The following is a 26,158-nucleotide window of genomic DNA, read 5'->3' on the forward strand; positions in this document are numbered from 1 at the left end:
GAGATTAAAGATCTTCCTGTCATCCCATTGGCTATCGCGCAGCATCTTCCTGTCATCCCATTGGCCAGGAGGGACGTCAATATGTACAGGTATGTGTGTATCCCAGCGTCGTCTTTGTTTAACTTTTATTTATTGAGGGTGTTCGAATGTTTGTCCATTACATGGTGGTGCTACCACAAGTGTTAACGTTCGTTGCTAGTAATGACGGCTAATGTAAGATTAGCCTGTAATAAAGTTCATTTTGTTCCTGGAGAAGCCTTGCACTGAATTCCTACATTTATTGTGCGGTAATCTAATTCTAACATGTATTTGTTACATGCTTTGATGGATTTCTATGATTTATAAAAAAAATATGTCCGAATTTTTGGGGGCTTGGAACGGATTAGGGCATTTACATGGAAAACGCATCTCTACTTACGAAATTTTCAGGTTGCGAAACAACTTCCGGAACCAATTAATTTCGTAAGTAGAGGTCCCACAGTATCTTATCGTCTCATAAATCGAGTGATGTAGGGTTTTCTGTATTTTGGGGGAAGGGGTGTGTGTGTGTCAAAGATGGAACATCCGGTGCTTACAGCGCCGCCTCTGGTGGTGAGAAGGAATGAAATAGAACCCACTTGTTGCGTCAACGTTGAAAAACTTTGCACGTCAAACATTTTTGACATATGCATTTTATTTTGAAACGCAAGGTTCTCTAACACCGACGTTCGGCAGATTTCCGTCAGACCATTCAACTTTAGCTCCGCTTTACAAGAAATGTGCTGTGTTCGAAACCATCTTTTTCCTGTCGTGTAACAAAGATGCTGCCGGCGTTAGCGGATGCAGATGAGGGTGGGAATGTTTATGAGGCGTCCGAGTTTTTTCCGGTCTGAATTGGCGGTGACAATTTCATCAGCAGCGCCCGGTGGGAGGAGGAGCAACCCTTATTAAGACCCCTGTACGAAGTTTTTTGTGTGATTAAAAGAAGCAGAAAATAGGCGACTAGACGTCGGCACGTACAGGAGAAGCTAACGTGAAACATCAGACGCTCAAGTAAGAACAAAAGCTTCATAAACAATCTTTCAGTTTGAGTGTCGCCATAAATACGTGCACGGAAACATTACGTCGCAACAGTCAGTAAGTGAAAGTAAGTGATTTTGTGTGTTTGCAACTTCATCAGACAGACCATGCTTCTTCAAAGACTGTGCACAAGGAGCCCGCTGGACCTCCAGAGACACGTATGCAGGTTGCTCATCAGAACGCCGGCAGCAGGCGAGTGATGCCGCACATGTCAGCAGTTTAAGCTCCAGAATGCATATGGAAAAAAAGATACAATTTCAATCACTGCAACATTCCCAGTTTGAATTTTGAAATCTTCCATAGATTATATACAGGAACTTCTTACATTTACATTTGAAGCACAGTACTCATTGCGCATACCCCTGTTATTAAATGCATATTTAGATGGGCTGTGGAAAATGGTGAAATAAACATTGGTTTATTTATCAATTCAATTGCAATACTTTCGTCAACGTTAAAAGAAAGTAGCTCAATAAGGAGTTTGTTCAATAGGGGTTGTCACATTGAAAGGTTAGTTAAATATCTGTTCTAAATTGTATTTTATTTCATAAGAACAGCAGATTAATTGTGTGTGGGGGGAAATATGACTAAGATTTTCTTCTGCAGTCAATTTTCTGTCCTATTCTGGTGTTGATGCTTTGTCTTTCTGTCTCTACATTCCTCGTGCGCCTCATTGCTCCAGAGAGATGTGTAAAGTCAGCACAGACTTTTCTACTTGTGCTGCTGATGTGGCAGTTTGAAGGGTGTGATTATGTTGATTCTCGGGTTACAGATGGACGCGGGGGTGGGGTTTCCCTCCTCGGTCTCCCACATGAAATCAATAAAACAAAAAAGCATGTTTGCACAATTTTGCCACACGTAAATGTTTGTGTGCGCAAACTCAATCGCCAATAGTTCGATCCGCTCAGGAGTTTCAAATTTGGCCATAACATGTGTCAAACTAGTCCCATTTTTAAAAAATATTTTGCTAAAATTGCACGATTGAAACTTTTGATTTGCATTCGATGAGTGACATTTAAGCAGAATTATCCACCTGTACAGTTCTGCAAGGGAGAGCAAATGGAAGCTCCTTTGCGTACCGCAGCGAACTCCGTCATGCTAAAAGGATCGTGGTCAAACTGGGAAGCGCTGTGGTCACCCGAGGCGATGAATGTGGCCTGGCTCTGGGGAGGCTGGCCTCAATTGTGGAGCAGGTGGGAGAGCATTTGGAAATCTTCAACTCCTGTATCATTAAAAGACCATTTTGAGCAAATATGCATGATCACTTCAGTTAAAGCAGAAGTCTCAATCCTTAAACGCGGACATCAAAATATAGCAAAGATAATTAGTCCAAGGTAGTTTTCTCTGTCAACTGGACTGGGTTTCTTCTCTTGAAGACGTTTCGCCTTCTATCCAGAAGGCTTCTTCAGTTCTGAAATCGCTGGGGAGAGAGCTTGAAAATATATAGCCCCTGTGGACCATTTGCATGCTAATGATCCGGGTGGTCACCTGAGAGTCGTTAGCAGGGTCGTTGGTCGGGTCGTTCACCTAGTTTCTGTTGAGGTGTCTCCCCTTTGTCTGCTGGGTCACATGGTGATGAGTCACTGGGTCTCCTGGAATGGTGTGAATGTTTGTTTTGCTGTTGGAAGGAGTGGAGGACTACATTGTATGTGGGTGATAGGAAGTGCCTCAGGCCACCACCTCCAATTTAAATTGGAGAAACCATCCTTAAACAGAGGTGGTGGCCTGAGGCACTTCCTATCACCCACATACAATGCAGTCCTCCACTCCTTCCAATTTAAATTGGAGAAACCATCCTTAAACAGAGGTGCTGGCCTGAGGCACTTCCTATCACCCACATACAATGCAGTCCTCCACTCCTTCCAACAGCAAAACAAACATTCACACCATTCCAGGAGACCCAGTGACTCATCACCATGTGACCCAGCAGACAAAGGGGAGACACCTCAACAGAAACTAGGTGAACGACCCGACCAACGACCCTGCTAACGACTCTCAGGTGACCACCCGGATCATTAGCATGCAAATGGTCCACAGGGGCTATATTTTCAAGCTCTCTCCCCAGCGATTTCAGAACTGAAGAAGCCTTCTGGAGAGAAGGCGAAACGTCTTCAAGAGAAGAAACCCAGTCCAGTTGACAGAGAAAACTACCTTGGATACAATGACCTGGATGACTGAGAATTTACACAGACAAAGATAATTAGTCAACACATTTGAGAAAGTAAAGGAGATTTTTGTCTTTTAAGCCCAGATTTACCTTGTATCCAGGTGGCCATGTTGCAGAACCAAGGCAGGGAAATGATGATTGTCACCAGTGGAGCAGTGGCCTTTGGCAAGCAGCGACTGAGACATGAGATCCTGCTGTCCCAGAGTGTCAGACAGGCGCTGCATTCAGGTCACAATCAACTCAAAGATATGGTAATGGAATTCCAATGTACTCCTTTTTTAAGTTTTTTTTAAACTTCATATACTCACAAGTATGTAACAACATATATGTTATTGTGTTACAGGCTCTGCCAGTGTTGGAGGCTCGGGCCTGTGCTGCAGCTGGACAGAGTGGTCTCATGGCTTTGTATGAGGCCATGTTTACCCAGTATAGCACGTGTACTGCGCAGGTATTTAACTCACTTAATACATGATTAGCATACTTGTCAAGCGCAAGTTATGTCCTGACTCGGCTTTTTTGTTCCTGTCTCCCGTCTGTGTCGTCAGATCCTGGTGACTAATCTGGATTTCCACAACGACGACAAGAGGCAGAACCTGAACAGCACCTTGCGGGAGCTGCTGCGCATGAACATCGTGCCCATCATCAACACCAACGATGCTGTGGTGTCCGCTCCAGAGCCCAATAGCGACCTGCAGGGGGTAAATGTGGGTACAGATAGCTTTGGGAGGGCAGCACTGGTAGTGGTGATGGTGGCAATGGCAGCAAGAGTTGTTGCTAGACTTAGTGCTTATTAATTGTAGAAAAATTTGTTCACTAGCAACATTTTTTATACGACCCCCCCCCCCCCCCCCCCACCTTCCCACTCACTGCCACCCTCCCTCACCTTATCAGCTTTGCCCTCCACTATTACGGCATGTATGCATTGAGGGGGTGCATGGCAGTGCATGCAGTCACTAAGGAGGAGCTCCTGCTGGAGGGGTATGTGACTAACTGGATGCCTTTTCTACTGGGTCTGAAATAACTCACATTTCTTTCTATTCCACTTCTTTTAATCAATTTTGAGATCATAAGATTCACTCGTGGTGTCTGAAAATCTTGATCTGCCCAAAAATCCTGTCATCAGCTTGCCTTTAAAACTTTAAATTGAGCTTAAATGGCAGATGGCTTACATTCTCCAGTGGCCTTTCTGTCAGCAGGCGCTTATATCAGCAATTTTCTGCTTCCATAGGTGATTAGCATTAAGGACAACGACAGTCTGGCTGCACGGCTCGCTGTAGAAATAAAGGCTGACCTGCTCATCGCACTGTCTGACGTGGAGGGTATGTGTGTTACGGCAACGGCAGTCTGGGTCAGCTGTTAGATAACGCCATCTGTGAACTCTCTTCCCTGGGAGATAAGTACTCCTGCCTGTCTCTGTGTTTTAAAGGAGGTTGCCCTGGGGTGTGTAGTCACGCGTTCATCAATTTATCAGCTGTTGATTTGTATGTATTTCTTTACGTATTATTATTATTTACCTTTATTTTGACCCGTGAGTACACTGAGGAAAGTCTCATTCACAGTGAAGAAAAGCGAATAACAGATCTAAACGCAATAATAAACATCAGTCATTATTGATTAGAAATGACCAAGAGATCATTTTAGTTTGAGAGTTTGCTGAAGATTCTTCCAAATACGAGGGAAGGATGTCCTCCCTATCTCAGTACAGAATTTAGGACTTTGTAGATGTAAGCAAGGGCTTGAGCGGGTGTTATAAGTATTCGAGGGATGAACAAGTAATGAAAAGTTGCAAGTGGGAGTTTTCCAACGAGGGCCAAGAGCTAAGGAGGACCACCCTACAGAGCTGTAGAGAGCACACTGATGTGCAGCTCCACTCATAAATCTAAGGGCAGAATGGTAAATGTCATCTAAAGGTTTGAGATTGGACGTAGAGGCATGCGTGTCAAACATGTCCCCATCTAAAACAGACATAAAAACCAGCTTCAACTCTTCTCTTTCTCCAAGCTAATTGAAAATTTGATTTGTTGCAGTACAGGGAAAACTAATCATTTAACCAATGTTTTTTTAGAATCTGATTATTGTGAGAGTTCAGTGGAAGTTTGTCATCAATCCATATGTGTACACAGACTTTTCTATTTGTGATCTATGTCTAGTGGAGGTGAAGCTAACAAGTATTGCTCACTTTTTTTTTTTTTTTTAAAGCAACATCCATTTAATTTGTGTTCATTCAGGGTAAGTTTAAGATTATTAAATGCAGTCTGTAGGATACTGAAGGAAACGTTGCAGTTTTTATGGCTGTTTCTGGAGAATTTGTGATGCAACGTAAGATGGCATCATCTGTGTATAAATGAGAATAACCATTATATAATGATGAATACATTGTTTATATAATTTGTGAAGAAATCAGGGCCTAAAATTGAACCTTGAGGCACAGCCTTATTAATGTTAAGAGTTTGGAATGATGAGACCCAAGAGAGACAAACCATTGTCAATCTGATAAATAATCTTTGAAACAAGTGCGAGTCGTGGGGCTAAAACCAGAGTTTCATGGAGAAATCCATGATTTACTGACTCAAAAAGCCTTAGAGAGATCAGTTATGGCTGTGAGAGTGCTTTGCTGTAGCCTAAAACCATGGGTATAAGGTAATATGGAATTATTTGTTAGGGATTCTTTTAGGTGGAGGGTTTATTGAGGATTCCAGTCAGGAAAGGCAGGCAGGCGTTTGGAAAGGGGTCTGTACTTATCCAGCTCAGAGGTATCACCACCCTTGTGAAGGGGGACCACCCTTGCAATTTTCCATATATTAGCAATGCCACTTGATGAAATTGTGAGTAAAAGAAAGCTTCATCATCCAGCCACTGAGACTGAGTTGTTACACATGGAGAAAATGCTGACACCACCATCAAAAAGGTGGCCAACAGTAGTAAAATGTCGGTTGAAAGCTTCTCAGATGACAATTTGGTCCTTTAGAATGCCATCATCAAGCTTAAGATACACTTTTTGCTGATTTCCAAAATGTCTTGGGGTCTGAGTGATAGATCAGATGAATATAATACTTAGACTCTGTGTGATGATCTAGAGCAGTACATTTATCGCGGAATTGTCTGAAAGTGGCACAGTCGCACAATTCCATACTGCATCCGGCAAGAGCCCAGGCTTTGTCATTTAACAAATAGGTCCGACAGCTCAATAGTGAACCAGGGCTGGGTCTGTTTTTATTCTAGTTTTTTCATAGGAGCATAATTATTTTCAATTTTTGAAATTTCTAAATCTTTTTATGATAATTTTAGAAGTCGTTATCTTAATGTGATATAACCTGACACTGGCAATGTGGCAGTGGTCATTGATTCCCAAATCAAACATACTCCAGCCACAATCAGAGAGTCATGTGGTCCAAGATGAATTTTCAAAACAACAAACTTTGATTAAAGCACATAAAACATACAAATTTTCTAGATTTAAATTATAATATCTGAATATATGAATTAATGTCAATTTCAGGGATGGGCTCAGATAGTATAATGTAACTTTTGATGATGTCATAGTCCAACTTGGGTATAGTTGGTTCATAGAACAAGAAACCTGTTTGATAAACTAAACTTTGGACTCTGTAGCTGAAATGATGTGGATTGATGGCACCAGTAGGGGGAGCTAGAGGAGTTTCAACGCGTCTGGCGGTGTGAGACTGTATGTGACATTTATGAGTTAGATGGTGATTTTATACACAACAATCCTCCTGCGTAGCATTTCAGGAGCAGTCTATGAGCAAGTCAGTTAATTCGGGAATTGTTTGATCTTTTAGGCCTCTATGACAGCCCTCCGGGAACAGACGATGCCAAGTTGATTGACATCTTCTACCCTGGGGACCAGCAGTCCATCACTTTCGGCACAAAGTCCAGAGTTGGTCTTGGGGGAATGGAGGCCAAAGTAGGTTCAAACTGCTTTGCTTTGTTTATGTTCAAGTTATTTTTCCCAGTTATTTAGAGAGCAGTTGCAATGGTTGTCTAAGTAGTTTGATAAAATAAGTGAATCGATCATACTGAATGCAACGTTCATGCCATTTGATACTTATTTTTACTAAAATCTTGAAGCCAGACTCTAATTTTACGCATCTGAAGAGTTACATATATTAAATAATGTTTTTCTTCAAGTAAAGACGTTCTGTTATAGGTAAAAGCGGCTGTTTGGGCCTTGCAAAGTGGCACCTCTGTGGTCATTGCAAATGGAACCCACCCCAAAGTTACAGGTCATGTCATCACTGACATTGTAGAGGGTAAGAAGGTGGGAACCTTCTTTACAGAGATCAAACCTGCAGGTGAGTACATCTGGAATGTGACCGAAGTACCTGTGTCCTTATTAAAATCTGTGTTGTCACTCAACCAGGTCCCACTGTGGAGCAGCAGACAGAAGTGGCACGTAGCTGCGGACGGACTCTTGCGTCTTTGCACCCAGGCCAGGTAATGAGCTCAGCCAACACTGTTGTTCAACTTGAATCAGGGCAACACTGACCTCTTGTGGAGAGTTGTGTTACCTGCTCATTTTGACTGCATTTTCAGAGGGGGGAGATTATCTGTCAGTTAGCCGAGCTGTTGACTGAAAGAAAGGAAGAGATTCTGGCTGCTAACAAGATGGATATGGATCTGGCCATAAATGCAGGTGTATATCTCAAAAATGTTAATTGAGTGTTCATCTTTTTCTTCTTTGCTGTCTTACAAAGTTGATAGATGTTTGAACTGCCTGCATCAGTGCCTCTCTACCTCACTTGTAGGAGTTAAAATCTAAGTACTCGCTCCTTTTCACAGGCTCTTTATCAGCAGCCCTGCTAAAGCGCCTGAGCTTGTCACCATCTAAACTCAACAGCTTGGCCATTGGTCTACGTCAGATAGCGGTGGCTGCACAGGACAGCGTGGGGCGTGTGCTGCGCAGGACGAGGGTGGCTCATAACCTCGTTCTGGAGCAGATCACTGTGCCCATTGGGGTTCTTCTGGTTATCTTTGAGGCTAGGCCTGACTGCCTTCCTCAGGTATATACTGTAGGGTCGAGCTCATTTCTATTTCTGGCTCCTGTTTTCGGAATTTCTTTTGACATGGTGCCATCATAAAGTTTGTCGTTCACAGGTGTCGGCATTAGCTATAGCCAGTGGCAATGCCCTCCTTCTGAAAGGAGGCAAAGAGGCTGCCAACACCAACCGGGTTCTCCACCAAATCACCCAGGAAGCTCTTTCCATGCACGGAGTCACAGATGCTGTTCAACTGGTAAAACAAGGTTCCCACAAAGCTGGAGATGAGTGGCAAACATGTAGTTTCCAGTCACGGACAAACTGGTATTTGTTACCAGGTGAGCACTCGTGAAGAGATAGAGGATCTGTGCCGACTGGACAAGATGATCGACTTGATTATTCCCCGCGGTTCATCCCAGTTGGTGCGGGAAATTCAACGGGCAGCCAAAGGTATCCCGGTCCTTGGCCATAGTGAGGGAATCTGCCACGTCTACATCGATACGGAGGCTGACATTGACAAAGTCATCAAAATAGGTGAGGTCACATTAGTTCTCTGGCCTTCGGTGTGGATGTGTGGACCCCTGACGTGTCATGTATCCTGTTTCAGTCAGAGATTCCAAGTGTGACTACCCCGCTGCATGTAATTCCATGGAAACTCTGCTGATCCACAGGGATGTCCTCAGGACCCCCCTGTTTGACCAGATCATTGACATGCTGCGTACTGAGCAGGTGAAATACTAAATAAACAGCAGTGCAATAACTGCAACCTGAGTTTATAGAAATTGGAAAATAGAGTTTTATATTAACATTAGTTTATTAACCTATTTTGGTTGTTTCTGCAGGTGAAATAATTTCTTTTTTATTGTCCTGTGGTATCATCAGGTAAAGATTCATGCAGGCCCTCAATTTGCGTCCTATTTGACATTTAGTCCGTCTGAGGCAAAGTCCCTACGGACAGAATACAGCGACCTGGAGTGTTGCTTGGAGGTGGTGGACAGCATGCAGGATGCAGTGGATCATATTCACAAGTATGGCAGCTTCCACACAGACACTATCATCACAGAAAATGGTAAGTGGTCCAGTACTTCAGTGTTGTTTTCTTAAAGCTTTTTTCCATTTAAACTTACACTCAGCACTTTATTAGGTCAATCTCTTCACTTGCTAGCACAAATAGTTAATCGGCCAATCACAGGGCCAGAACTCAGTGCATTTAGGCTTTTAGATGTGGCCAAGACCACTTCCTGAAGCTCACAGTGAGCATTAGAATAGAGAAGAAAGGGGATTTAAGTGACTTTGAATGTGGCAGATAGGCTGGGCTGAGTATTTCAGGACCTGCTGATCTACTGGGATTTTCACGCACAACCTCTTTAGGGTTTACAGAGACTGGTCCGGAAAAGAGAAACTAGTGAAGCAGTTGTGTGGAGGAAAATGCCTTGTTGATGTGGGAGGTCAGAGGAGACAGGGCAGACTTGTTCCAGATGAGAGAAAGGCAACAGTAACTGAAATAACCACTCAGTGCAGCCAAGGAATGCAGAACTCCATCTCTGAAGGCACAATGCATCGAACCATAAAGAAGGTGGCCTACAGCAGCAGAAGAACAAGCACGATGCTGCTCCTGTTAGCTTAGAACATGAAAGTGAGGCTACAAAACACTGCCTGACCAGATGAGTCAAAATTGGGTCAGAACTGGCGTCAACAACATGAAAGCATGGATCCATCCTGCCTCATATCAATGCTTTAGGCTGCTGCTGGTGTAACGGTTGGGGGTAATTTCTTGTTAAACTTTGGCCAATTGAGCATCATTTGAATGCTGCAGCCTAGCTGAGTATTGTTTCAGACCATGGCTATCCCTTTATGACCACAGTGGACCATCTTCTCTGATGGATAATGCACCAGGTCACAAAGATCATATTATCTCATCTGGTTTCTGGAAGATGACAGAAGATCCACTGTCACCAGATCTTAATCCAATAGAGCACCTTTGGAATATGGTGGAATGGGAGATTCACACCATAGCTGTGTAACTGACAAATCAACAGCAACTGTATGACCTCTAAGGGATATTTTCAAGATTCTAGATTCAAGATGTACTTTATTCATCCCCGTAGGGAAATTGAATTGTAGTAGCAGCCTAAAGTGGTTTAATATAACTGTAGTGTAGGTTTTGTATTTACAAAGTATAGAAATAGAATAAATAAAATACAAATAAGATTAGGACGTTATAAGCAACTGTGCAGCCTTCTCACCCTATAATTGTGTAATATTCACCAAGTTGTCCTACGCTTGATTCCCCAGACACACCATCCTTGCTTTGTTCTGCCACGATTAATGAGCAGTGACACTTTGTTGTCAGGATGAGTGCACAACCTCCCTCTGTGACTCCAGTATAGGGGACAGAGCAACATTTGAAACCAGGAACAGATGCCAAAAGACAGTTCAAAAGACTTTTGGTCACGCTCAGTCACTTTTTTTGCCTTTTAAGCGAGCTGTTGCACTGAATCTCTCCAAACTCATGATGTTTAAAGCCATTTGGTTCAGCATCCATTTTCCCACTTCATAGCTGTGGCCGCACTGGCTTTTTATGACATCTTTGGTTTTTACGAATATCAGGAGATCTCAGGAATAAAGACACAGATACTCTCAAAGAACAAAACGTCTTTAAATTAAATTGATTCCGCATTTAAAAAGTACAACAAAACTAGTGCAGTTCCACTTTATTGCATGTGGATCTTGAAGAGTACGCTGCTGCCCTCTGGTGACCGTCAAAGGTACGACGATTAAAATAAGATCGCGTCAGTGTTAAAGCTGAGACGTATTAATTATGGCTGCAATAGACTAAATAGACAAACGCTTAATCATAGATAGTCGTTATAAGTAGTAATATTAATATGAGAGTCCAAAACTGGACTGGCTAACAATAAATAATGTTTATTTGTGGCTCAAGGTAAGGATTTGAGACTGTAGTACAACCAAGTGTGAGGGAACTTGCAAATTCCTCCAGTTTTCTTCTGTTTGAGCTTGTGTCATTTGTTTAGCTTTCAGTTAAAGTGGAACTGTAAAAAAACAAAAACTGTATCAAGATAACATTTTAGTATGAAGGAGCTGTGTTTATGTTACAGAGGATACGGCAGAGAAGTTCTTACATCAGGTGGACAGTGCTTGTGTTTTCTGGAACGCAAGTTCACGTTTTGCTGATGGCTACCGATTTGGACTGGGTACGTAATGCAACATTTAAAAAAAAAAAATGTTAATAGTAGCTTTTCCATCATATTAGACACTCTAAAAACACTTTCCCTCTTAAAGGAGCGGAAGTTGGCATCAGCACAGCTCGCATCCATGCCCGCGGTCCAGTGGGCCTGGAGGGACTGCTCACCTCCAAGTGGGTCCTAAGAGGTGACGGGCACACGGCGGCGGATTTCTCCGATCACGGCACAATGACATATCTTCATGAAAACCTGCCTGTAGGGGAGCCTCTCGCTGGACAGAAAGACGGTAACCAGACCAGAGACTTTGACAGCAGTCTCATGGATGCGTAACCACGGAGCTAAAAGTACTGCCGTTGGTTCCTGGCCCATAATGCCAAACACACTCATGAAGCCCGACGCCAACATGACACATTTGTGCCTCTTTTAGACGAATCGTAGCATAAAGCACAAAAGACCTCCGGGAATGATCAGAAGGGTGAAAAAGTTGAAAAATGATGAAAGGAGAACTGATACTATTGTTATTTTACAACTTGGTGATGCCAGGATCCTCAGGTTTATTTGCAATTATGAATTGATTTAATTGGTGCTAATTTTTTTTATACTATATTTATACTATATTTGTAAGATCAGATGCAAAACTTTGGGCAAATTGTGATCCCCTTCAAAGATCTATTGTGTCATAAGGTGAAAACCACCAAATTAATATGCCTCAGGACATAAAATAAAATCCACCCTGTAAAAAAACATAAACATTTGTCAGATGGTACAGTTGACAAACGATTCCTTTATATTATTATTAATTCAATCAAATATAACTGCATAATACAAACTATTATGAGCTTTTTACAAGTGAACTTTTGTTTTGGGTGTAAGTAAAGACAATCCAACTTGCATTGACTGTAGTGAGGTGTTTTATCATTATTATTTAATGACTGTTGCCAAACGTGCGCACTTCTTTTTTACCCGTTCCTTGTGGGGCCTCTGTCAGTGCTGGAGCTCTAACTGACAAGCTGGCTCCTTCAGGCTGCAGAGGAGAGAACAGGAATGCCTTTAAAATTAAACTCTGCATCAATCCTGCCTGAAATCGGATTTCTTCCGATGCTCTCTCAAGGACAGATATTAGTTGTTTAATGACAGTAATATCGAATAAAAACACTTTGGTAGATGTGTTTCTTACCTTTCTTTGATTCCTGCAGCTGAATTGTTGAGGGTTTTTTTTGTTTTTTTCTTCTTTTAACGTGCGTTTCTCTGTCCCAGCAGCAGCCTTTCTACTTTCACAAGAACACAAATTAATGGGGGGGAGGAAAAAAAACCCCGCACTGATGTGAAAAACAGATGTCTAAAAAGGGCCTTTTTAAAGTTGCCCATAGGGGAATTCGCATTGCTGGAAGTGGGGCAAGGAAGATGGAAGACAATACTATAGAGGTTTAATTATCCAGCCATCAGAAATGAAAAGAGGGAGACGGAGAACTGAGACTAATAATGGAATCACAGGCTGATGTTCTTGGTTTCATTTTCTTTCTCTTCTGGCATCTGAAGAATTCGTTCTCCAAAACGCACTACTTACCCTTCAATCAGCCTCCCATCACCAAGTCCAAAGGGTTCAGAGATAAAGCGGGAGACGAAACTCGGATCTCCTGCTTTTGTCCCTGTTTTAATGTGCGAGACAATTGAAAATATCATCTAAACGACTGGAGGTAGAGACGGAACAATGCAGGGACGCCGCGTATTGCCGCTTTGATGCAGGGAGTTGTATTTTACAATATTGTTATCATCAAAGTTGATTTCTTATAGTCACAGAAGTGATTCAGGTGCAGGTGCATTAATACCCAGTTGCTGTATTTACTCTATTTTCCTGCTAAGTGATGGCGTTTCGCTGAGGAGCATAGTGCTTTGAGAAGACACGAGGATGGAAGCGAGCTGAAGCCTCCCCAGAAATGACAACAAGAAGCGCATCCAGGATGAGAGCCTTAAAAGTATCAGAAAAACGTACACATTCTTCAGTTCCAGATGTTTGAATCCCTTTCTGTCATTTCTAAGGATACCCAACATTGCTGATTCCATGAGTTCTTATAGAAGTGTTTTTAGGTTTATAACGCATGTGGGCATATGCGAGACGTGGCCGTTTGCATAGTTTCTGAGGCTATTTCCGTTCGCTCTTTCCTCCTTGCCAGATTTTTACTGGAAATACTGAAATAAATCACACAACAAAACAAGTCCACACAGGGACTTTTGATGTTGAAGGTGTGAGTGCTTTCCTCCTGAATTCCAATGATATCACGGCCTCGGTGACTTTAACTTAACTCCCGACCGTGGTCTTCCAGCCTGCAGTTTCTTCTCATCTGCTGTCTGACTGTAGCTGATGGGCCCCCGTGTTGCACTGTCCTGACGTTGAGATGACTGCTGGGTGTTATTGTTGTCCAGAGACGTGAGCCGCGCAGCGTGGGCAAATCACCGGACTTGCGCAGCAAAGCCGGCAGTGCTTTAATCGGACATTACTCAAGGCCAAAACTCATATTTCTTGTCATGCTTGATCTTGTGAGACCCTCAAATGCACTCCCTGCTGGGCTTCAAATTTTTCAGGATCAATAATTAATGGTCGGCGTTACTTATTCATGTGCATCTTTGCCAATTACTCAGCGTCTAATTAACAATTTCAATAATTGATATTTATTTCTGAAAGGGTCTTCTATCTGGAGCTGATGAAATATGCATGAGCAGGGATGCGGCCTGGGTTGAGTTTTTTGTTCTGAGAGAGCTTGATGCTTGGGGCTAATATCAGGCCACTTTGACTCCAGCTCTTTGAGTTGGCACTGGCCCTGTGATGTGGATCTAATATGGGCATCTTTCATGGACCCAGTGCGCTGACTCTGTACCATGTGATCTCATAAAGACTGCTACATTCCCATCCTCAGATACCCCTTTTCCCGGTCTTTAATATCCGTGTTCAAAGCTTAAGCTTCTGTATCCTTGATAATTTTTCTTTGTGTATGCGGAACGACAATATCATGGGTAAAAAAAGTGCAGAAACTCTTGGTCTTCCGAGGACCTCAGTGGTTTGACTTGTGCGTCGAACTCTGTGGCTGGATGAAACTAAAGTTCAATTACCATACTAAAGAGATTCATGAAAAAGCCATATTCCCATGATCTGTCTTACAATGACAGCTGTAGTAGGTAATAGAAAATGAACAAAGGCTCCCTTTAGTTGACTTTCATCAAGTTTTCATTTATTGTCATTCCAGTAGGACAGGAGGTTGGGGACCGTTGCGGCGAAACCGTTTTGCTGGGGGACAACCAAAGGAATCTTTCCTTTTCCTTTTTACCGTGAGCACTGAGCCCGGGAAGCTTTACCAAACAATGCAGAGCAACCCGGCAGAACCAGATCTCACCTCGAAAAAACCTTGTCGAGGTGTGATTTCAGGTTTGGACGCCACAGTGTTGAGACGAAACGTTCAAACAGTGTAGAGCGGAAGCATGGGATGCTTAGCTGTGAGGAGCAATCAGGGTTCAAAAAAAGGAAGAAAGGTGGGTTGGTGGGGGGAGGGTGGGAATCAGTTAAGATCAGTGACCCGCCTCAGAGAACCGAAGGTAGAGCTGGAGCTCCCCCACTCGCTGTGCCTCCTGTACTCCCCAGGACGCAGGAAGTACTGGCGTCCTCGGTAATTGGGGTGTTCGTGCAGCATCCAGTAGCCCTCCAGGACATTTGCGGAGGAGATGTCACGGGTGTGGAAACGCTCGTGAAGGTTGGGGCAGTCTTCCATCAGCTCCAGGTTCTGACCCGCAAAGTCAGAGCGCTCAAAGATTTTCATCCTGTAGTTCCCATTATACTAGAGAAGACACAAGCATTCAGGAAGAATAACAGTGACTTAACCCCGAACACACTAAGCTTTTAGTCCACACGCTTTAAAAAGGACAGAACTTAGCTCAAGATGGGGCTACTATAGGAAACACTTAGTGACAAGACCAGGACTCACAGGTGGCACCATGCGGCAGGAGCGGATGCAGTCGTTGAAGCCCGCCCAGCGCTGGTAATCGGGGTACTCGCCCTTGTGCAACATGTACTGATATCCGCCATAGTTGGGTTTCTCGTAGGCCACCCAGCAGCCGCTCTCCACTCTTATGGAGTTACAGCGGCTGAAGTGGTTTTGCATCTCGGGACAGTCACTGCTGCATTCATAGTGACGGCCCTGGAAGTTCCTGTCTTCGTAGAAGATAATCTGTCGGACAGGAACAGAGGATTATGCCAAAAAAGCAGTACGCATGTCCAATGTGATGTTAGTAATATTCACGGCAAACTGGATCTTTTAGTGTGAATCGTTTTCTGAACCAGGAAAAGACCTTTGAAATACTAAGAGCTTAAGGGACTAAGATATCGAAATGAAGCAAAACGGGAATCAAATACATTATAAAATATGGTAAAAAAAGGAAAATCCCAGCAATTATAAAGATTATTTGTACAAACAAACAATAACAGCTTTCTGCGCTTTTCACAATTAAAATAAATAAACTCTATTTAGCAAATCTTACCTTGGCCATATCTGCGTTAGGTCAGACCAGACTAGTCGCCGGGCTCTGCCACAAGTCTTTATAGACCCCGCTGGGATCAGGCGCTTTTACAAATGGGAAACAAAGCTTTGTCGCGTCAGCACAGTTCGCTCTATAGAGGACAAAACACTGTAGGTCTGGTGAGCTGCGAGCGGCCGCTTTGTCCGCTAAACCTCTGTCTGACTGCAGAAAATACTGTACACCTGCACTTTCTCAAACAGCCACAATAAGAGTTGCTAAATGTGCCCAATTGGAGTGATCAGATTTGAGCGAGGAGCATGTGAAGAGAAGTTGTTTGTACTGGCAGGATTTGGACAACGATGTTTCAGTTAACAGCAGCGGGATTTAATGCGTTGACATTTGCCATTTCACCAAAGTGTAATGTTCTAATAAGTGCTAGGACGCCACAGTTGTTTGACAATGAAATGTCTTTAATGTTTGTTTTGCCTCGCACACAGTTTACATGAGAGTCCGAATCCGTCTGAATGAGCCAACCATGGGATTGTGGCAGCCCCAGTCACCACAGGCCCTGTACTCGCCAGGGCGCAGGAAATACTGTCGTCCCTTGTAGTTGGGATGCTCGTAGAAGATCCAGAAACCTTCCAAAATGTTGCAGGAGTAAATATCACTGTAGCGGAAGCGCTCGTACACGTTGGGGCAGTCATCCATGAACTCCATCATGTTTCCCATTAGGTCAGGCCTGTTGTAGATCCTCATCTTGTAGGATCCTCTGTACTGCGTGTCAGATTAATAAAGTACATGGTTATTATTCCGCGTCGGTAGGTGGGATCCCTAGAGAGTACTTTCGTTGATCTTTCTGTCCTGAAATGTTTTCTTGAACTTTAAATTCCAGTCAGTGCTCGTACTTTGTTTCTTTGAGTAACTAGATTAAAATGTGCAACAACTCCTTTAGAGCATGACAAAATTAGATATTTCACCCCCCTCCCTGAAGTACCAGAAAACACTCAATGTGCCTAACAGAATTAAAATGAAGACACAGGGTCTTATGGGGGGCATGTCATATTCCTTTTAAAGGCTGACTTGGTCTCCTTGTGGGCCTCGCAACACAGACTTTTATGCTATGAACTGTCGTAGTATCTGTAAATGACATCAAACGGCCTATGATTGACAGCTATTTCTGAAGCCCTTTTTGATGTACAAGGTGAGAAGTGGGGATGGGGGTGGGACTACCAAACCTATCTGTCTATTTGATTGACTTACAGGGGAGAGCATCTGGCAGGAGCGCACACAGTTGTTGAAGCCCATCCAGCTGTGGTAGTCGGGGTACTCTCCAGGGCCAAGAATGTACTGGTAACCCATGTAGAAAGGCTTCTCATAGGCCACCCAGTGCCCACCACTGACACGGATGGAGTTGCAACAGTTGAAGTGCCTAAAGGTGTCCATGCAGTCAGTGTTGCACTCCCAGTGACGGCCTTGGAAGCTACGCCCTTCATAGAAAATAATCTTGAAAGGAGAAAGGAACAAGCGTGAGTCAAAGAGAAGGTTGCAGTATCCGCATGTTGACTCTAGGGGACACTGTTCTCCCTTAAACAAGATTAACCTTCCACCATCTTCTGTAAATTGGGATATTGTTTCCAGTGCTCGGCTGAACAGACTGTCGAAGGCTCAAGTTTAAGGAGACAGAAATTGTTGCTATCATGCACATACAATGAATCTGGCATCTTTGTGTAAAATGTAAACTGTTGATCTCAACAGACATTCCCTTTACAACACTTATATGTACTTTCCACTCAAAGCTGCACTATAAAATGCTATCCACGGCATTCCCCCCTTTGTATGATAGTTGAACTGTTGCAAAGAAAAAGAAAAAAAGACAACCCAAAAAAAAATTCCCAATTCCCCTGTCTTTTTTTCATACTTCCACCTATATCATTAATGAGATCATACCTTTCCCATGGTTGCAGCACTGTGGTTATAGCACCGTAGCTCCAGTGGCAACCACGAGTCCTTTTTATACTCTCCCCGACGATGTGGCCTCTAACACGTCAGGGAATACTACTCTTTACCTTTTCATATAGTGACCCTTTGTCTGACAGCATGGGTAAATGATCTCGTCCCTGCTAGAGTTTACCTATAGAATCAACACCCCACCCTCCCCATAACAGACGCCATACAAGTGCTATTCTGTGTTTGTGCGACCCTTGTTCTTTCGCAAACCTTGTGATGCAGCTTTTGAAATGTCACACAAAGGCCTTTTAGGTATGTGGCCCCCCATCCACAATGCTTTTAAATTGTACTGTCAGTGAGGTGTTGTTTTTTAAGAAAAACTTGCTTGTGTGGAGAAATGTTCCGGGTTTAGGTTCTCCCATTTGCCCATTTCTCAATTTGTAATTCAACTCCTCTGTAAGGAAAGTAGTACTGATACCAGGGAGGGAGTGAAGTCTGGTGCTGATGTAATCTACAGTGATCCGCTGTCTGTTTTTGCTTCCATAGCCTGCAGTTGTGCTGTGATGCCAGACGGGACTGACCTGTTTGCAGATGCACAGACAGAATTGCTTTGTGTGTGCACGCCTGTGTGTACATGTGTGCGATACCAAAGCAGTGGTTCTGGGCAAATGTTTGAGTCTTTGTATAAAATCATAGATGTTTGGTGTGAGTCGTTGGCTTGTAAGCATAGCCCAAAGCGGAAGGGAAAAGGCCAGAAAGAGTTTCTGCCATGCCTTGTGTTTCCAACGCCCAGCTGATGCTAGAAAGGTCAGTCTCATCCTTTAGCCTTTTATCATGATAAAGGGCCTGTGCCCCCTCTCCACTTTGTGTGCTTTGGTGCTGCTTTTGTGTAAAAAGAGACAATTGTTACAAGAGAGTATAATAGTCATTCTGTTCATGGGCAGAAGCACATCTACTGTAGTCTATAGTCGGTGCCATATGACACCGTCTCTATGTTAAGGAACAGCGTTGATAAGCTTTTGCGCCTTTGATCGTTCATTGACTTGAATCTCATCGGCGTCGGCAGCTTTCACGTTTGAAGCCGCGCTCGTTTTCTGTGACATAAGTAGATCATTGATATCCTTTCATCACGGTGCGCCGGGTAATTGTGGCAGATTATCAGATGGGATGTTGTTTTGTTTTTGGTTTCTGAACAAATATTTACCCCGGGAGGAGTGGTTTTATCAGAACACATAAGGAACAAATGTTTAGGGTTTCCTCACATCTTCATTCATAGATTAATAATTGCTTTCATCCTCTCTATTAAATATGAAACCTTTATACCCAGTCCTGATGTGAGAGGGCAGGAGAACAACGTCCTCGCTGGTGAGCACTCGTTCAGGTTAGATGTGATTAAGATGGAAGTGTTTTAGGCGTCTTTCAGGAGGCCTCGTTAAGCATTGATCCGTGCTTTTACCACATGTAGGCTGTTTGGTGATGGCAGCGGCGGTTTATGTTCTGTTTCCTCACAAATTACCTCCGAGTGGCACAAAGTCGGGGATTCTCTTTTGACCAATTGGTGGACGGTGTTGTGCCTGCCTCCACCTGCATCACGCTGTATCTCATTCCTTGATAATGCAGTGGATAGAGTAAAAGTGGGACAGTGTAGATTGTCTAAAGCCTTCCCAACCTTTTTGACTGGAATCTACAAGAAATGCTTATCGTCCTCTCAGCTTCAAATCTGACCTCTGGCAGAGAGAAGCTGAACAAATGAAGCTGCGTCATCACCACTGTAACTGTAACTCATTTTCATCAGCACACCCCGACTCATTAGTCGGGACCTTGGCTGCCTGCATATCACTGTGGCTTCCAGAGGGGGGACCTTGTTTCACTCTCAAATGAACATCTTTAGCTGTGCTACAAGACATCTCCACCCCACCCTGAAGGGAAAGTAACATCACAAAGCCCCTCGCCTGCTTCCTCAGTTCCCCCTGGAGGAGAAGAAAGCTATCCGCTGTGGAGCATTCCACTCTTCATCTTGGAATGATGGAAGAAAAGGAAAGAAGAGGCGAGGGGAACGTGGTGGGGGGGCTACATTCGCAGCTCCATTGTGTCCGAGGATCTCGTACAATCTGTGTAGTCGCCGGGGAGATGACAACACTCTTAGCCTGCAGAATGACTTGTCTGTTGGGGACCTCTGTGATTGATGCACGCCCCACTGAGATAGGAAAAACTTTGACAGATAGCGACACCAGAACTAGTTAAAGCGTTTCCATCCAAGCCTGCTTCCAAAAGAGAAATCCATTCGAATTGCCGATACCTAATTACAGTGCAATTGTACAATTCACTCGGTAAAACACATTTTATGTCAGACGAGACCTAAAAAATTCTCCACTAACTATTACCCCTTTATCCAAACCATGCCTTTAACCCCACAATATACAATGTGGGGTTACAATGTTGCACGGAGAGATAGGAGAGCAGCTGTGCTCGCAGCGCCTCCAATGTTCTCTTTTTACTCAACAGCCATTGCGAAAACACTGTCATTCTGAGGTGTAAACAAGGGGTCTGTGTGAGTTTTGCTCCTGAGAACTGGCTAATCTGGTGCAGAAAATATGGTATGATCGGAAGGCTCTTGCCAAAAAGCCTCCCATACCGGGAGTAGAATGAGGACCTCTCTTTTGCTGAGAGATCATCCTCTTCATTCTTTCCGTCAGGAAAATCTCCAGGCATCCTGCCTCTCTTGTCCCTGCCAATGTGCGGGCTCTATCGGGATTGCCAGACGCAGGAGCCACTATGAGCCCGTGCCAGGGCCGGGATTTACCGCGATGCGTCTGATGTGCTCCATCGTTTTGCTGGGAGGATAATTAAAAGAGGAAATGGCGTTGGAAGAACAGAGTGGAGAAGCAGGAGGAGGATGCTTGGACCGAGCAAATGCATGCAGCTGTCAATTATGCCGAGTTGTTGTTGCGCTGCCCCCCCCCCCCCCCCCCCCCCCCACATACACACACACCCCAAACCCACCCCACCCCTGAGTCTGTAAGATGTGTCGAACCGCTCCTCCGTCAGGATTTAGTTTTAAAGTTTGTGGAGAATCACTCCCGACATGTAATTAAAAACAACATTTAGGCTAATTAAGATCTCCTCTCGACAATAGAATCACCACAAAGTCAGTCCCTTTCACAGCTTGACCTGCAGTTGGCCGTTGAAGTCCAACGCAAAAAGAAAACTGTTGACAACATACAGCAAATAGTTGTACACATGTACACCTTCAGCTGTTGGCATCTTTAACACTCTGGTCTCCAGATGTGCTAAATATTGTATAGCTCTGGTTCACTTATTTCCGCATTCCCTTTATAAAGTGTTTTTATCTTCATTGAATATGATTAAAAGTAACCATATCATAGGACTCAGTTTATTAATGATCTGCAACCATCTTATACACTAATAATAATGTTAATTTTCTACATGTATTTATCTTTTATTGATATCTGCTGATAAACAGGGCCCTCATACAGCAATACAACCTAGTGATGTAATGTAAGGTCACATATTATGAATTATAAACTAAAAAGCTCTGTATATAATATTTCATATTTTTGGCATGGGGCTATGTAAAATATGAGATTTTTTCCTTTTTATCACTCATCTTCAGTCTTTTCTCTCTTTGCTGTTCAGGAAACTTCAGGCCTCGCCTTCTTCTTTTTTAAATTTGATTTGACTAAATGGATTTGGAATGCTTCACCACGCAGCATGACCCAAACTTTGTGAAAAGCAGGACAGCTCCTCCGTCTCTCCGCAGACGCACCGGGGGGAGTTGCGGCTTTTAGCTGCTCTCACTCCTCATCAGTGCGCTCTGTTTTGACACGGCACATCTCTCATGCCCCCGAAGCATTAAAGGTTTAAAGAGCAACTCTTTCACCCTGTAATCCAGGTGCCTTTCAAACAAGTCGCGCTGTTTACTGACACATGACAAAAAAAGTTCAACCCCTTCTCATCTCCTGGCTTACAAGACTGCAGCTCACCTCGGAGCCTGGTAGTCATTCCTCCAGAGCGCCCTGAACAAACAGATCCTCGGCGTGAAGCCGCCGCCGCCTTTCACCAATCGCTAAATTCCTAATCAGATGTGATGCTGTTGTGCACTTCTTCAAATTTGCCATCAAAGCAAATGTGTCCTGACAACAGCTAGTGACAAGTGCACCAGAAGAGAGGTGGCAAATCAGCGTTCTCACACTGCATATCAATTATTGATCACCCCTCTCAAAACTCCACCCCCTGCCAGTCCAGCTACTAGACACCTTGTGATAATGAAATACATCAATTTGGAAAATAAATAATAAACCAGGGTCGACTCCATTGTTGCAAAGCAGAGAGGGCTTGATTGACTGCCTGCACATTTTCCTCATTGGCAGTCAGGCACATCAAAGCGGGGCTCCTCTTATTGCCCAAGGCCACTTGCAATTTATTGAGAGGAGCAGCGCTGCTGTCCCAGCAGGTAACGTTATTGGGCAGAGACACTCAGGATAATCACAGCTTTGAGGTGCCTTTCAAATCCCACCTCTGCTGCCTCTGTCATGCATGTGCGCAAAACGCACGCATATGATTTACAAAAATCCCTCTTTATTATAATAAATTAAGGTTATAACAATGTCCTCACATGGGCGCGTCCAGCTTTTCAGACAGTGACCTTTGTGTTCTTGAAAATCTTAGATTGTTTTGCTGTTTTCGACATATGTGGAGTTATAAAACGTCTTGTTTGCATTTTTGTGGTATTATAAAATAAGAACGCCGGGTGTTAACAAAAAATTCAGTGTTGTGAGAAATATTGTAGCATAAAATAACAGCATTAGGCTGCTGCTGGTTGAAGGAATTAATTGTCTGATTAAATGGATGAAAGGAATAAAATATGAATAACAAACGATACTATATGTGAAAGATGCTGGCGCTGGATGGCACCTTAATACTTTCACTTGGATTTCCCATTTCAAAGGCCTTTTGTGCACCACATAAATAAAACAAAGCAGGAACTATTAGAACTGCCTGTTTTCTCAGACACGCCTATATTGGTCATGAGCACCTGCTTAAGATGAAAAAAAGTTTACGAGATCACTCTCCTGTAAGCCCTACAAAGCATTGTAAATATCAGCCAAGTTTATTCATAACATGTTTGCATCTACTTTTATGATTCGGCTAGCAGACGGATTTGATTGGATAAAATGAACAAGGGATTTGTTTTGATTCATTCTTGTAACAAAGTGAAGATGGATTTTATTATGTGCTGGTTTCAGGCTGCAGCTGTTAAATTGTTAAGAATGTGGAAACCTGACTTTGAAAAGGCTGTTGTAATCTGAGTAGCATCCCTCTTAGACGGACTGAATATAAAATTAAAGATATGTATTTATGTAAATTAGTTTGATTGATCTCATGGGGGACTTTGGTGGGGCTCCACAGATAAGGCAAAATGTGAAAGGATTTTTTTTATCGTTAGTTTAGTTTTGTATTTACAGATCAGCTTTGTTGAAAATAAGATCCTGTTTAGTGTCTTTACGATTATTATCAACAGGATAATCCTTCATTTTGATAATTGATAGACACATATGATACATTACTACATACTTTGCACATACAAATCTGTACTTAAATAAAGATATTTTCCATCCAACCAGTCCCTTTAACAGGAGAATAGATTATTTCAATCTATATTTTTCAATCTAGATTCAAACACAAACAAAAACAAAACAGTTTTATAGCTCTTCAGCTCGTCCTCTCATCAGTTTAAATGATCAATACACTTCCACACACTAGAGGGCACTCTAAGCCAAAGCATTGCCTGGCTACAGTTGGTCGTTTAAAGTTATTTTTGAGGCCATACCTCTGAACAGCTTGTGTGTGCATTCATTTCCTTGCATGTATGCATTTGTGAGCAAGCTTGGACCCACATGCATACAAGTAACGGACTGGCGCCGTTTGAGCCTCTTGTCTGTACTGACGCCGATCAACATTCAGTTTAACAGAGGGAGGATGGGAAAAAGGAGGTTGACCCGTGTACCCATTACTCATCCTGTTCGTCCACTTGCTCGTGGAATCAGCGCGCACACAGAGCGCATGAGCTGGTATGAGACTGCAAGTTTCAAACAAACTTAACCTACGCACAAATAATCATTCACAAACAGGCAACGCAGCGCGGACAAACCCAGTCTGAGACAATAAACAGTGCGCTTTGTAGCAGTTTCAAGCCGCTGTGTGTGTTTTTGAACTGCAGATGCGGATGCCGACTGAAGGATCAGGGCACACGCTGCGGGACTGCAGAGATGGCGGTGCTCCCATAGGTTTTGGCACAGCATGCGCCTTTTTTGTTGTGCCCCGTTTAACACCGTTCGTTTAGTCGTGTTGAAAGGCGGCGGTGCTGGTGGTGCTGACTTTGTGCCGCGCCTGATGATCACTTGAAAGTGCGTCCTCGAGCCCGTGTGCCCACATTGTAGACCATATGCCGTTCGCTTAACAGTGAGCGCAGGTAGTTTAAAAAAGGGGGGAGGAAAAACTGAATCGAGCTGCCCATTTGCTAGTCAGCATTGGAAGCTACAGATCATAGATTTATGAATTCTACAGACAAGGCTTATCTCAGTGGCAGGCACTGGTTTCCATTTCTACTGGGAATTAATTGTGCCGCCATGCTAAGGTATGCAAGATGGAATCAGGAAGTTATTAACATTTGTGCACGCTTGTTTTGCATTGAAGGATAAGGTAGCGAGATGCATAAGAACCTTGACTGGATCTTAGGGAAGCCTCAGAGGAGCTGGAGAGAGGCTTGGCTGTCCCTGGACTGAGGCATGAACGGGCCTTCAGCAACGTCCCTGGAAGACCCAAAGCTCCACTCAAGGGAGTTTCAACCAAATTAAAAAAACAAAGATAACACCAAGGGAGAATCTAATGCCAATTCCCATCATCAAGACCCACATTCTTCACAGTTTTGCTTTTAACTTTAGTTTGTCTCCCTTTTCCCTCCCTGCTTCTGACTCTCTCTCTCTTGCTTTTCCCTCCGCACTGTTGTTTTCTAGTTTGTTTTCCATCCGCACTCCTCTGGCTGTCGCGGAGCGCTACAGCCACTTTCAAAGCCTATGCTGTCACACGCTGCCTTTGAGTCCCGTTTGAAATTTTAACGTACATGTTGTCAGGGTGCCGTCAGGATTGATTGACAGGTCCGTCCCAGAGCAACACCGGGCTTGGCAGGCTGGCTGTCTTTTGTCAGAGGCAGCCGAGGAGAAGCAACAAAGGGAAGGAGCAGAGGAGGGGAAAAAAACATACATAAATAAAACAAAACTGTCCTTACCCATTTCTCAATAAAGACCAAATTAGATTAATCTTAAGGCAGGCAGGCAGGCAGTTGTGGAAAAAGACTTGATAGTTTCCTCTGGCTTTGCCCCCCCCCTTCCTCCCATGAATGGTGCACTGGTAAGACGCACCCTCTCGACAGGACACCGAACGCAGCGCAGCAAGTCATAGACTTGTAGATATATTAATGTTCATCTCCACCTCGCTTAAACATCTAGAAACGCAATGCTTGTCCTAACCATGGCTAGGAAGATAGGGATGTTTGTGGCCTTGAAAATGGATGAAAAATAAATACATCTCTAAAAGCCTCCAGTTTTACCATTAAGGGAGATTTTAGTGGGGACGTGTATTTGGAAAGCAACATATATGATATTGCGTTGCTGAGGACTGAACGTACCTGCTGTCAGTGTTGTCAATCCAGCACCCCCACTGGGATTCGGTCACTGACAGGAACATTCAAATCCATCTTCGATCTCCATCACCTGCATTTGATTCCGAAGCCAAAAACCACACAAGTGACATAAAAGCAAAGTCGCTCGCTTTGCTCAGCTTTGAGCTTTGTAGATGTTTTATTATGGGATAATTCCAGACCTCTTATGTAATTACCTTTTCTTTTTTTTGCACTTGTGAATACTTTCGATGACCACCCCCACCCCCCACCATCAGTTGCAGGTTGCCTTGAGGTTGCCAGAGATGTCGTAATTTCCTATAGACATGAAAGCCATTGATTACGTGCTGCCTCTTAAGAAAATCCAAGAACAAAAGTGCAGGATAAAAATATTCCATGCAACACAGACACTTTGAAATTCATATCAACTGTCAGTGCTCGGGGTTGCAGGGCACCGTAGCTGGGCTCCAGGCCCACAGTAGCGATCACCCAGTCTGCTCAAGTGTCTTTGTGCAAGACACTGAATCCTCGCCAGCTCCAACCTGATCTCTGACCCAACTGCTTGGCGAGTGCAAAG

General features: G+C 43.6%; 3 protein-coding genes across 6 annotated transcripts in view; 1 reads left to right on the forward strand and 2 right to left on the reverse strand.

Moving 5' to 3' along the window:
- The first annotated feature begins 741 nt into the window (after positions 1–741).
- Positions 742–12,594, forward strand: aldh18a1 (aldehyde dehydrogenase 18 family, member A1). 3 transcript variants are annotated; one of them, XM_057047355.1, is made up of 18 exons: positions 742–1,032; positions 1,160–1,251; positions 2,101–2,252; positions 3,328–3,477; positions 3,570–3,674; positions 3,772–3,930; positions 4,455–4,545; positions 7,027–7,151; positions 7,395–7,539; positions 7,608–7,681; positions 7,781–7,880; positions 8,027–8,247; positions 8,342–8,479; positions 8,562–8,757; positions 8,831–8,952; positions 9,106–9,292; positions 11,343–11,438; positions 11,527–12,594. In XM_057047355.1, exons 2-18 carry the CDS (start codon positions 1,167–1,169, stop codon positions 11,757–11,759), a joined length of 2,379 nt encoding a protein of 792 aa, XP_056903335.1. In that variant the 5' UTR covers positions 742–1,032; positions 1,160–1,166; the 3' UTR covers positions 11,760–12,594. The 3 variants fall into 3 exon arrangements, with proteins under 3 accessions (XP_056903335.1, XP_056903340.1, XP_056903349.1); XM_057047360.1 differs by having other exon boundaries at positions 3,772–3,924; XM_057047369.1 differs by lacking the exon at positions 2,101–2,252.
- Positions 12,595–14,618: 2,024 nt separating this feature from the next.
- crygmx (crystallin, gamma MX) lies at positions 14,619–16,074 on the reverse strand. Its single transcript, XM_057046998.1, has 3 exons — positions 15,957–16,074; positions 15,404–15,646; positions 14,619–15,256 (listed from the first exon to the last, which is right to left on the reverse strand). The coding sequence occupies exons 1-3, from the start codon at positions 15,963–15,965 to the stop codon at positions 14,981–14,983; spliced, it is 528 nt and encodes a 175-aa protein (XP_056902978.1). The 5' UTR covers positions 15,966–16,074; the 3' UTR covers positions 14,619–14,980.
- A 310-nt stretch (positions 16,075–16,384) lies between these two features.
- Positions 16,385–26,158, reverse strand: part of crygmxl2 (crystallin, gamma MX, like 2) — a 30,427-nt gene continuing 20,653 nt past the window's right edge. Inside the window, exons 1-3 of one of the 2 annotated variants that reach the window (XM_057046973.1) lie at positions 17,883–17,955; positions 17,196–17,438; positions 16,385–16,709 (exon numbers count right to left, since the gene is read on the reverse strand). In XM_057046973.1, the coding sequence (XP_056902953.1) occupies positions 16,434–16,709; positions 17,196–17,438; positions 17,883–17,891 (528 nt within the window). In that variant the 5' untranslated portion in view covers positions 17,892–17,955 and the 3' untranslated portion in view covers positions 16,385–16,433. Of the gene's footprint in view, positions 16,710–17,195; positions 17,439–17,882; positions 17,956–26,158 lie in introns of those variants that run through there. The other variant, XM_057046982.1, reaches the window with a different exon arrangement.

The sequence above is a fragment of the Takifugu flavidus genome, chromosome 1 (assembly GCF_003711565.1).
Source record: "Takifugu flavidus isolate HTHZ2018 chromosome 1, ASM371156v2, whole genome shotgun sequence".
NCBI lineage: Eukaryota > Metazoa > Chordata > Actinopteri > Tetraodontiformes > Tetraodontidae > Takifugu > Takifugu flavidus.